At 37.7% G+C, this 13,283-nt stretch overlaps 1 protein-coding gene across 1 annotated transcript in view; it reads right to left on the bottom strand.

The window, feature by feature from the left end:
- Positions 1-13,283, bottom strand: part of Adcy8 (adenylate cyclase 8) — a 216,771-nt gene that overhangs the window by 162,093 nt on the left and 41,395 nt on the right. Inside the window, 1 exon segment of the mRNA XM_051159596.1 lies at positions 9,575-9,724. Within this exon segment, the coding sequence (XP_051015553.1) occupies positions 9,575-9,724 (150 nt within the window).

The following is a 13,283-nucleotide window of genomic DNA, read 5'->3' as shown; positions in this document are numbered from 1 at the left end:
AAAAGAAAAGGGAGACATAATGACAGATACAAAGGAAGTCTAAAGAATCATTAGAACTTACTTTAAAATCCTATATGCCACAAAATTTGAAAATCTAGATTATACAGACAGTTTTTTTTTATGATAAATTCCACTTGTGAAAGTTGAATCAAGATCAGGCAAACAAATTAAGTAGTCCTATATCTCCTAAGGAAATGGAAGCAGTCATCAAAATTATCCCAAAACACCCCACCCCAAAATGCCCAGGGCCTGATGGCTTCAGTTCGGAATTCTACCAGACCTCTAAAGAAGAGCTAATATGAAAACTCCTCAAACTATTCCACAAAACAGAAACAGAAGGATCATTGCTAAACTCATTCTAAGAAGCCACTTTCACTTTAGTACTGAAACTACATAAAGATCCAACAAAGAAATAGAATTTCAGACCAATTCCCTCATGAACATTGATACAAAAATACTCAATAAAATACTTGCAAACCGAATCCAAGAACACATCAAAAATATCACCGACCATGACCAAGTAGGCTTCATCTTAGACATGCAGGCGTGATTCAATATATGAAATCCATCAATGTAACTCACCATCTAAACAAACTGAAAGAAAAAAACCACATGATCATTTTCTTAGATGCTGAAAAAAGCAGTTGACAACATCTAAGACCTATTCATGTACCTACACATAGTAAAGGCAACATACAGAAAGCCTATAGCCAACATCAAACTAATGGAAAGAAAGTTAAATCAATTCCACTGAAATCATAGATAAGACAAGGCTATCTATTTTCTCCATATCTCTTCAATATAGTACTTGAAGTCCTAGCTGGAGCAATAAGACAACTAAAGGAGATCAAGGGGATACAAATTGGAAATGGAAGAAGACAAAGTCTCACTATTCATGGATGATATGATAATATACCTAAGTGACCCCATAATTCTACCAAGAAACTCCTACAGCTGATAAACACCTTCAGCAAAGAGGCTGGATAAAACATCAACTAAAAAATTCAGTAGCCCTTTTGTATACAAAAGACAAATAAGGTGAGAATGAAATTAGGGAAACAACACCCTTCACAATAGCCACAATAAACATAAAATATCTTGGTGTAACTCTAACCAAGAAAGTGAAAGAATTGTATGGAAAAAAACTTCAAGTCTGAAGAAAATTGAAGAAGTTTTCAGAAGACGAAAAGATCTTCCATGCTCATGGATTAATAGGATTAACATAGTAAAAATGGCCATCTTACCAAAATCAATCTATAAATTCAAGCAATTTCTATCAAAACGCCAGCACAATTATTTACAGACCTTGAAAGAACAATTGTCAACTTTATATGGAAAAACAAAAATCCCCTGAATAACTATAATAATCCTGTACTCTTTGTAACTGGCATAGAAACAGCCTGGTGGATCAATGGAATAAAACTGAAGAGCCAGATATAAACCCACACACTTATGACACTTGGTCTTTGACAAAGAAGCCAAAAGTACACAATGGACAAAGAGAGGATCTTCAACCAGTGGTGCTATACTAACTGGATGTCTATGTGTAGAAAAATGCAAATAGATCTATAGTCATCACACTGAACAAAACTCAAGCCCAAATGGATTAAAGACCTGAATATAAAATAAGACACTCTAAATCTGTTAGAAGAAAAATTGGGGAAGAGTCTGGGACTCATTGGTACAGGAAACAGCTTCCTGAACAAAACACCAACAACCCAGCAACAAGTAATAAACAGGACCTCATGAAACTAAAAAGCTTCTGTAAGGCAAAGAACACTGTCAACAGAACACAACCATAGCCTACAGACTAGTAAAAGATTTTCACCAACCCTACATCCCACAGAGTGCTAATATCCAAAGTATATAAATAACTCAAGAAATTAAACACCAACAAACCAAATAATACAATTAAAATAGGTTACAGAGCTAAACAGAGAATTCTAAACAGAAGAATTGAATGGCTTAGAAACACTTGAAGAAATGCTCAATGTCCTTAGTCATCAGGGGAATGCAAATCAAAACAACTCTGAGATTCCTTCTTACCACCCATCAGAATGGCTAAGACAAAAAAACTCAAGTGATAGCACATGCTGGCAAGAATATGGAGAAAGAGGGACATTCCTCCATTGCTGGTGGGAGTGTAAACTTGTATAACCACTTTGGAAATCAATCTGGTGCTTTCTAAGATAATTGGGAATAGTGTTACCTCAAGATCCAGCTATATCACTCCTGGGCATATACCCAGAAGATGCTCCATCATACAACAAGGACATTTGTTCAACTATGTTCATAGCATATCCAGAATCTGGAAACAACCTGGATGTCCCTCAACCAAAGAATAGATAAAGAAATTGTAGTACATTTACACAATGTAATACTATTCAGCAGTTAAAAACAAGGAAATCTTTAATTTTGCAGGCAAATGGATGGAACTAAGTTAGATAACCCAGAGGCAGAAAAACTAGAATGGTATCTACTCACTTATAAGTGGATATTAGCCATGCAATGCAAGATAATCACATTACAATCCACAGAACTAACTAATCTAAATAACAAAGAGGACCCTAGGGAGGATGCTTAATGCTCATTCAGAAGGGCTACTGAATAGCTTCCTGAAATGCTTAAAGAGAGGGAAGAGGACAAGAACCTATTATAGAGGTCCTCTCAAAGACTCTACTCAGCAGTGAATTGAAGCAGATGCTGAGACTCACAGCCAAACTTTGGGGTGGAGTGTAGGGTGACTTAGGGAAGAGTCGGGACATAAAAGTACCTGAAGTAGACAGGAGCTCCACAAAGGAACAATAGAGCCAACAAATACTGGATTTACATTGTGAGTGTAACTCTTACCTAATAGTTTTCATAATTCTTCCTATTGTACCTAGTTTATTATTGAAAAAGTATCTCTTTATTGGACTTAAAGGGAGAAATGTTGAGAGAATATCTTGTTTATTGTATGGAGGCAACATGTGTCAATAAAAAAGTCAGCTGACCTATAGCTTAGGCAGGAACTAGGAGCTGGAGCATCTGAGAAAGAAAGGATTCTGGGAGAAAGCAAGGCATGTGGATTCTTCCAGTAAGATGTGAAGAGGACAGGTGCATGGTACCAGAAGAGAGGTAAACAGCCACGTGGCGTGGCAGGATGTAGATTAGTATAAATAAGTTATATTATGTTCTAGGAGCTAGGAAGAAAAGAAAAACTACTACAACAATATTACTTTTCCCTTTTTCTTTCCTCTCTCCAGCCTCACCTTCTTTCCAAATCCTCCAAGTCTTCTCACTATCAAATTAATGACTTATTGTTTTACACACACACACACAAACACACACACACACACTCACTCACATCTACACATACACATACATATATGTAAACATATACATATACTGGATAATTTTATATCAACTTGACACAAGCTGCAGTGAACATCATTTGAAAAAGTGCCTCCATAAGATCTAACTGAAAGGACTTTCTTAATTTGTGATTGATGATAGTACCATTGTGGGTGGTGCTATCCATTGGCTCATGGTCTTTGGTTCCATAAGAAATCAGGTTGAACAACCCATGAGGAGCAAGCCAGTAAGAAATACTCTTTTATGCCTTAAATTTTTTTTTCTTTCTTTCATGCCCTTTGAATCAACTACTGCCTCCAAGTTTCTGTGCTGGATTTCCTCAATGATGGACTACAATGTGGAAGTGTAAGCCAACTAAACCCTTTCCTTTCCAATTTATTTTGGTTATGGTATTTCATCACAGCAATAGAAACCCTGATTAAGACAATACTTAAGTGCAAATCTATAAATATAACCTGCTGAAATGGATTTGTTGTTGTTGTTGTTGTTGTTTCTATATATATGGTTTCAGGGCCACATGGTATTAAGTAACCAATAAGGGGTTTATCCATGGAAGAGAATAATTCTTTTTCTCCCAGGAGTCATTACTTGCCCATGATTCTTATCTATTTAAGGGAGGATGCCATAAAAAGAAAATTTCCCCTTCCACATTTTCATGTTTATTGATATTGTCATTGTTCTGTGCTTGTATTTTCTGTGAATGGAAAGCAACAGTATTCTACTGAAGGCATACACAACTCCCTGGAGGGAATCAGACAACATCTAGTGCGAAGCATCCAACAGATTATCTACTGATATCCTCAATAATTAAAATAACTGAAGTTCTACTCACTCTCTAGGCCCTGTCTGGAGTGAAAAATAAGTGGTTCTTGACTCTGTCTATAGTAGAGTTGAGTGCCTATACAGGTGACAAGGTGAATGAATAACTATGAGAATATTTATAGCTTATAGCTACAAACTGTTTTCTCTCAAGATATTCTTATGTGTTTTGCCCAGGGTGAGTCACTTGTCATTACTTCACTGTGATGAATCACATTTAGACGGTGTTTCTTTCTTTCTTTTTTAAGATTTTAAAAAATTTAATTAATTTATTCAGATTATATCTCAGTTGTTATCCCCTCACTTGTATCCTCTTGTTCTTCCCTCCTTCCCTCTTTCACTCTATTCTCCTCCCCTAAGTCTGTGACAGAAAGGGACCTTCTCCCCCACCATATGGTCATACCCTATCAAGTCTCATCCTTGTAGCCTGCGTATCCTTTCTCTGAGTGCCACTAGTCCTCCCGACCAAGGGGAAGTAGTCAAATATGGGGCACCAGAGTTCATGTCTGAGTCAGCCCCACTCGTCGCATAACTGTGGAGAATGTCCTGTCCATTGGCTAGATCTGAGTAGGGGTTTGATGTTTACTACATGTACTGTCCTTGGTTGGTACAGCAGTTTGAGCAGACCCTCCTGGGTCCAGATCCGCCCATCATGATGTTCTTCTTGTAGGCTTCTAGGACCTTCTGGATCCTTCTATTTCCCCATTCTCCCATACTTCTCTCACCTAGAATCCCAGTAGGAAGTCTCTGCATCTATCCCAATCTCCTGGTAAGTGAAGACTTTCATGGGACATCCCTTTTGGACTAGTGTCCAATTAAAAGTTAGTATATACCATGTGAGTCTTTCTGGGTCTGGGTTAACTCACTCAGGATGATCACTTCTAGTTCCATCCTTTTGCCTGCACATTTCAGGATTTCTTTGTTTTTAATAGCTGAGTAGTATTCCATAGTGTAAATGTACCACAGTTTCTTTATCCATTCTTCTACCGAGGGACATTTAGGTTGTCTCCAGGTTCTGGTTATTATGAATAAGGCTGCTATGAACAAGGTTGAGCATATGGTCTTGTTGTGTGGTGTAACATCTTTTGTGTATATTCCAAGGAGTGGAATAGCTGGGTCCTGAAGTATCCCTATACCCAGTTTTCAGAGAAAGCACCAGATTGATTTCCAAAGTGGTTGTACAAGTTTGCACTCCCACCAGCAATGAAGGGGTATTCCCCTTTCTCCATATCCTCACCAGCATGTGCTGTCACTTGAGTTTTTGATCTTAGCCATTCTGATGGGTATAAGATGGAATATCAGAGGTGTTTTGATTTACATTTCTCTAATGACTAAGAATGTTGAAAATTTCTTTAAGTGTTTCTCAGTCATTCGATATTCCTCTGTTGAGAATGCTTTTTTTTTTAAACTCTGAGCATTATTTTTTAATTGGGTTATTTGGTTTGGTGGTGTTTAGTTTCTTGAGCTCTTTATGAATTTTGGGCATTAGATTTTAATAAAAAATCCTCTGGAGGAATAAAAGATCCTCCATACCTGATCTCAAGCTCTACTATAAAACAACAGTAATTAAAACAGCATGGTACTGGCATAGCAATAGGATGGTTGATCAATGGAATCGAATCAAAGACGCAGAAATAAATCGGCACACATATGGACACTTGATTTTTGACAAAGAAGCCAAATTCATTCAATGGAAAAAGGATAACATCTTCAAAAATTGGTGCTGGTTTAACTGGATGTCTACATGTAGAAAAATATACAAAATTCTAGCCCAAGTGGATTAAAGACCTCAACATAAAACCAGAGACACTAAATCTGTTAGAAGAAAAAGTGGGAAAGAGCCTAGAACTCATTGGCACAAGAGACAACTTCCTGAACAGAACTCCAACAGCCCAGGCCTTAAGGTCAACAATTAATAAATAAGACCTCATGAGGCTGAGAAGCTTCTGTAAGGCAGAAGACACTGTCAACAGAACAAAGCGACAGCCTACAGACTGGGAAAAGATCTTCACCAACCCTACATCTGACAAAGGTCTAATATCCTTAGGTAATGTTTCTTTAAGGGAGTTCTCTGTATGCTTATAGTTTATCTATGACTCAACCACTATTGCCACAGGTACATTTGGAGCTATCTGTGTCTTTCTTTACCCAATAAACTGTAATCCAGGCGCTGATGGCTGGCACTCATTATATACTTAGTGCTTACCTAAACTCTGCCCCTTATAACCAATGCACAACTAATAAATTAGCTTATGATTGAACAAAAAAGTTATTTAGCTACTTTCTTTGTGTCCTCTGACAAGATGAAGGCAATACTTGAAAAATCCCACAAAACTTGATCATTTATGTTCAGCCTGTCATCCTCAGTTTTGCCTTTTAGTTGCAAAAAAATACTATTATGATCCTTTGGAGGGTAATTGCCCAGATACCATTTGCTCTCTGTTGTTTAGGCTCTTCTATGCATTCTTTGCATCATAGTGAATTATGAACCACTACAGTATTATAGCTAGCTCTAAGTGGTAAATTGTAATTTATTTCTCAGTGACACATAATATGAAAAATACATATGAAGTATAATGATGATAAGATCTAGATGTTATGTACTTAAGGAAGGCCACCATTTTTCTAACCTTCAGACAAAAAACTCTACCTTATTTCAAACAAGACAAGCCAATTCATAATGTTTTCCCAAATGAGTCCTTTTGGGACTAAGCTGAATTGGCTGAGTCACATAAATAATTATACAAAAATAACACTAATGGAAATTCTTCACTGGCTTGCAAAAGCATTGCACAAAATATTTCAAATTGTTAAGGAGGCTTTTCAGGCAGGATATTATTGTATCCTCGCTACCAATGGAGAAGAGAAGACACAGATTATACTCAGCCTACCAAAATAGTAACCAAGCAAAGATTTTAAATCCAGGACATTCTCATTCAAAACCTGTGTATTTCCTGCTAGATTCCTTTGCCCCTCTACCAGAAAGGATGCTCCTAAGGATAATGGAAAACTGCAGCAGAGATCAGATATTAGTGGTAAGTAACTTTAACATGGACAATACAGAGCCAGTTATCTTAGATTCTTGGAGAAGGAAGGAACAACATGCAAGGAATATGTGACCATGTCTATGAGCGTGGGTCTATACAATTACAGCATATTATGCTTAATTCTTAAAACAAAGAATCTTCTACCAAGTGATACTTCTTGCCTTTCATCCAGGAAACCAACAAGACTGATCCATAAATATGTATTTTCTTATATACTATCTAATGTGATGCACATACAAAGAAAGATACTGACTGGTGAATGGATGAGAACTCCGTAGTGTGGGCAGCTCCATTAGGAAGCAATAGACTATGGCACAAACTCTATAGTACTTTGAACTAATTACAGCTACACAGTTTGCATTGTCACCTGGACATGTTTCTTTCTACTTCTATGAGGTAAAATGTACCCTGAGGGTCTGGAGAGATATCTCAGCAGTTGAGGGAGCTCTTGGTATACAGTCATGAGGACTAGAGCTACAGATTGATATCTGGGGCTTGATGGTATCAAGAGCAGCCAAGAAAAATGTGAGTCCCAAGTTCAGAGAGAAAGACTCTGCCTCAAAAGTAGTAATTAGCATAAATATAGGAGGACACCTGCCATCCCTCTTCTGTCCTTTACATACATATACAGACAAAAACATTTCCCACCCTTACACATGCATACACACACACACACACACACACACACACACACACACACACACAACATAATTAAGATTAGGAATGGCAGTAGAAGAATCCCTGCAGCAAGTTAGGTAGCTAGATTACAGTGATCAAAAGATACTTGGAACTGAAGAATGGGAAAAGACAGCCTTAAGAATATGAAACACCAATTGTCACTGTTTTTAGTATTTCATAAATTCTGCAAATAGCATTCTGGGAGGCTCTTGTTGTGACAGACCATCAGTAACAGCCGAATAAATTATTAACATGGCGGAGTTTTTGTGTTGTCACAATCCCACGGAAGAAGTGACGTGCTAGTCTGGCAACAGTTCTGCTTTGCACAGGAACATAATAGAGGGTCCTGGGGATGTTTTATCTATTGTATGAAGAAGTGCTTCCCTTTTGGGAAATAATTTCTCTAAATGATCCTCAGAGCTATTCAGAGAACCTATAATACAGCTATTACAGAGGCTTCACGATTGTTTTAGGAATTAACTTAGAAGTTCTCCTTCTGTGTTCTCCAACATTAGCAGGATCAGTGCTATCTTTATGATGTGAGTCTTGGCCCAGAAGATTTGAACTCCAAGTGTGTGCCACATCCATTGTAACACACACCTGAGTTCATCGACTTCACTCATGTTTTCCTCATGACTTCACCAAATTAATTCTTTAAAAACTCAGTCTTCTATTTCCTGTCCCTTTTATGTATGAATCTCTCACAATTGCTGTGCAATGTCTGAATCCATTAGTGGATGTTTAACATGTGTCTGTTACAGCATACATATGACTGTTAGAAGAACCAGCTAGGGCGTAGCTAGTACATCTGCTATGCACACAATTCCCAAAACATGTAAATTTAGGAGCCTGTATGTTGGTTCTAAAGCTGGTTTTCAATTTCTTCATATTATCTTTAACAATTGTCCTTAAAAGCAATGGGATGTATGCAGTTTTTATGTCTGAGTATCTGTAAGAGGAGCAAATCTTCACTCTTTGAATGATATTTTATTCTGGAAAAACCTATCATTTACTACAAGCTATTTTTTAAGCTCCATACAATCTTCCAATCAATACGTCCAAGATTATTTCAACATTATTTTTTCAAACATAAATTCAGTCTCTAATCCTCTAACTCCGTCTACTCTGCTTTAGCGTCTGGGTTTGGCTCCAAGTTCACTGCATTTATTTTGTGTAATATCCCTTCTGAGAGCCAGGGCGAAAGGTGAGCAATTTGATACACATCAGGATCTTCCATGGGTTTACAGTTTAAATTCCTGCGTAGTGAAAATGTTTATCAAAATAATAATTTATAGTTTTGGCTGTGAGCCTAGCCTTTGATGGCTGAGCCATATCTCCAGCCCTTTGTGTATAATTTATAGTTTTAAAGAAGCGATGGCAATATGAGAGTGCTGGTGATTTTAAAGTATGACTACCTTGGTCACAAATGGCGATGTCAGGTACAGTTATCAGGGAGGTATGTAGTAAGTGTATTTATTTCTTGTAGGAAACCATGTGAAGGATAAAAACAACCTGCTTTGACTCTCAGTCTCATGTGAGTAGTTTAGACTCTGGGACGCCATGGCATATACTTGGAGAGAATACTCGGAGAGCTGGATGCATTTGGAAGGAATAAAGAGTCCTATGATAGAAAGGCTGGCTCCCTGCTATCTGAGACACAGTCGTGCATTTGGTACCTGTCTTTGGTTCTCTGTCTCCAGGCGGAGCCTGGCCTCCACACACCTCCTGGTCTCCAGGAAGGCCTGGCGCTGGGCACGGTCGGAAAGGTAACTGATGAAGATTCCAGCTGTGTTCATGCACATGAATAGCACCGCCTGGGCCAGGACCTGCAAGGCAATTCCAAACATCCTGGTTAGGTGAGTAAAACAGCAGCTGCTTGGAGGCCAAGATTAAGATAAGCAAATATGTTAGCAGGAAGTTTTTATTAGTCACCTACATGTCTGATGGCTCATTGGTTGAACAATACTTTTTATTCTGGTCTTGAATCAGAACTACGTTTCAGACAGATCTTTTTTGACAGCTCCACCCAATTAAAAACTATTGCTTTGCCCTCAAGTCTAGGCCTGAATCTTTACTAGAAACTTGACATAAGAAAAGCTGTGAGCTTCCTCACTTTACCTTCCTACATCCTTCACTGAAACGTTGGGTGTTTAATAGGCCAGAGCTAGACGGAGTTAAGGAACCGAAAGGATCAGAACAACCATTCACCAATGGTGAACGAGATGTGTTTTGATTTTACGGCTCTAAGGTTCTCTTGGTCAGAATCATGTTGTCTATTCACCAACTCAAGAAAAACAAAAACAAAAACAGTACCGTAGTATCTAAACTAGGAAGGAGGCTCATGTCTATAATGCAAGTGTGGTGGAGGAGGAGGTCCCTCTCAGTCACAGACATAGAGGAGGGAAATAGGGTAAAAGCAGGAGGGAGGGAGGAATGGGAGGATACAAGGGATGGGATAACACTTTAGATGTAATCTGAATAAATTAATTAAATAATAAAAACTATTTTATTATAATTTACTCAGATACATCCCATGTGTTACCTCCTCACTTGTATCTTTCCATTCTTACCCTCCTTCCTTCTTCTACCCTATTCCCCTCCCCTAGACCTCTGACAGAAGGGGACCTCATCCTTCACCATATAACCACAGCCTATCAGGTCTCATCCTGATAGCCTGCATCCCTTTCCTCTGTGCCTGCCAGGCCTCCCCACCAAGGGAAAGTGATTAAATTGGGGAGCACCAGAGTTCAGGTCAGAGTCACTCCCCCTCCCCCGACACTCTCCCCCACCGTTGTGGAGAATGAGCTGTCCATTGGCTAGATCTGAACGGGGGTCTAGATTTACTGCATGCATTGTCCTTGATTGGTGCAACAGTTTGTACAGGCCCTCTCCCTGGGTCCAGATCGACCAGCCTTGATGCCCTTGTGGAGCTCCAGAATCCTCTGGATCCTTCCATTCACCCCATTCTTCATTTTTAAGAGAATCAGCGATGAGAATCTAAAATTTGGGGTGTTGGTACAGATTGGACCTGAGCATGGGGGCATGCTCAGGAAGTGTTCTACTACTGAGTTATCTTCTTAGTACCTAAAATTATTATATAAATTCTTCCCTGAATGGCACATGCAGAGGGTAAATAAAAACCGATTGAGCTGAGGATTAAAGATCTGAGCTGAGATTTGGGCTGCAGACCAAAAGACAAAGATTTTTCACTTGATTCTAAATAAGTTAAACATTTGCAAAAATGAAACGAAATAAAAGCTTCCAGTTCCAGATAATGAAAACATTCACTGCATGGTATTAAAGCTGCACATAGGTGAGACAAGCCCATTGTGAGGAAAAATACTGTTTAAGGGCTTTAATAATGTATGCAACAATATTGTTAACTCTAACATACCTATAACTTAAATTGTCATAGGGAAAGGGAAAAAGCAACGTGACAGAATAAGTTGTTTAAAGAATCAATGTTTAAAATGTACCTGTATATAACATGGTCCAAATGCCAAAAGTCAAAATGAATTTTATAAACAGTCATAAGACAAAATTAAACATTGGAAACCTACTTTCCAGTATCAGAATTGCTTCTAGATCAAGTATGGAGAAATAATCTAATGAGATATTCCTAAAATACACTTATATAATATTTTTGAAATTCAAAACTAAATAAAGTTACTTGTGTTACGCAGATACTAGGTATTTTTTAATGTGTTACTAGGGATAGGTAGGGTCATTATATATGGGAAAGTGTTCAATACATCAGAGAAATAGAAAAATTCTGAATTTTAACACATTTAATATTATAGTGCAATATATAGTGCAAAATATAATAAAAGCAGATATAATCATTTATAGCTCAATGCCCTGGTGATATATTTTCAGCAGTTACTGTATCAAAAATTAAAAAGAAAGAGATAATTTGACTATATCTTTCAATTAATGTTCATTAAATGGAGTACAGTATCCAACAGTTCTTCTACTAAGAAACATAAAGACATCTTTTGATAAGACCAGAAGCTACACTGCAGATTATAAAGAGCTGATGTCAAGCAAGCATGGTGAATGCCTGCTGTGGTGGTTTGAGTGAGAATGTTCTCCTGCAAGCTCAGATACTTGAATCCTTTCTCCCTAGCTGGGAGCACTGTTTGGATAGGCTATGAGAGTGTGCCTTTGCCTGAGGAAATATGTCACCAGGGGTTGGCTTTGAGGTTTCCAAACCCTTGGACCATTCCTAGGTCACTGTTTTACTTCCTGCCTCTGATGGAAGATGTGATCCTTCATCTCTCAGTGTCCAGCTTCAGTCTCCACCTGCTGTTACGCTATCTCCAGCATTATAGGCCCTAACCATCTGGACCCATAAGCTCACCTAAGCCTTTCTTTCTGTAAATTGCCTTGATCATGGTGTTTTATAACAGTGACAGAAAAGTATATAATGCAGGTACAATGTCATCAAGTTACAAAGCAATGTACAAAAGAATAATCATAAAACACAGTGTGCTTAGAAATTAAAAAAAAATATTTCCAAACAACTCACTTATCTAAGGATACATGACAATCTCATAGTGGAAAATTATGGCTGGAGAACAGTAAAATTACCATAGAACAAAACTTAGTAGTTAAAAAGAAAAAATGGCTGAAAATGAATGTGCTGGCCATTAAACATAGGAGTTTACAAAATCATTCCAAACGTAATAAAACAAAACAAGCCTCAGAATAAATCCAAAGTATATATTAGGGAAATCCAATACAGTAGGAACAACAAGTAATGGAATAAAAAAATAAAATTAATGGGGACTAATAAACTTGGTAGTTTCTTTTCAGTCAAGGACAGTAAAACAAAACACTTCTTTGAAACCTCAGTAAAGAGAAAAAGTACAAAAGTTCGGGACAAAGGCTTAAAAATCATGAAATCTAAGGCTTTGAAGAATTTAAGAAATAATAATGCTAATTGTGGATTTTAATATGAATAAGATCTCAAATATAATTAAGATGTTTCTGAAAATGCATTTCTTAAGTTGACTCAAAAAGAAAGGGAAAAAATTAAATATGCAAAAGCATCATTAAAAATCTTTCTTCAAGGGATGCAACAATTCCTGATAGCACCATCAGATAATTCTGAAACATCGGGGAGATAAATAATCTAAATATTTTATCTCTTCCAGAGAATATAAAGTGGAGTGTACCCGCAGCTCAGTTTATGAGGCTAGTTTGTTTGGAACGGAGCGCAGCCCTTGAACTTGCAACTCTCCTGCCTTAGCCTCCTGAGGTCTGGCATTGCAGATGTATATCACTATATCTACCATGGTCTAGAATAATATTGGTATGCTGCAACTAATCTAGCTGGCCTAGATACACCAGGTACATTTTGTTCATAAGCATTAGGAGGTGAAT

Source organism: Acomys russatus, chromosome 17 (genome assembly GCF_903995435.1).
Source record: "Acomys russatus chromosome 17, mAcoRus1.1, whole genome shotgun sequence".
NCBI classification, from domain to species: domain Eukaryota; kingdom Metazoa; phylum Chordata; class Mammalia; order Rodentia; family Muridae; genus Acomys; species Acomys russatus.
This window is presented reverse-complemented; position numbering and strand designations above follow the sequence as displayed.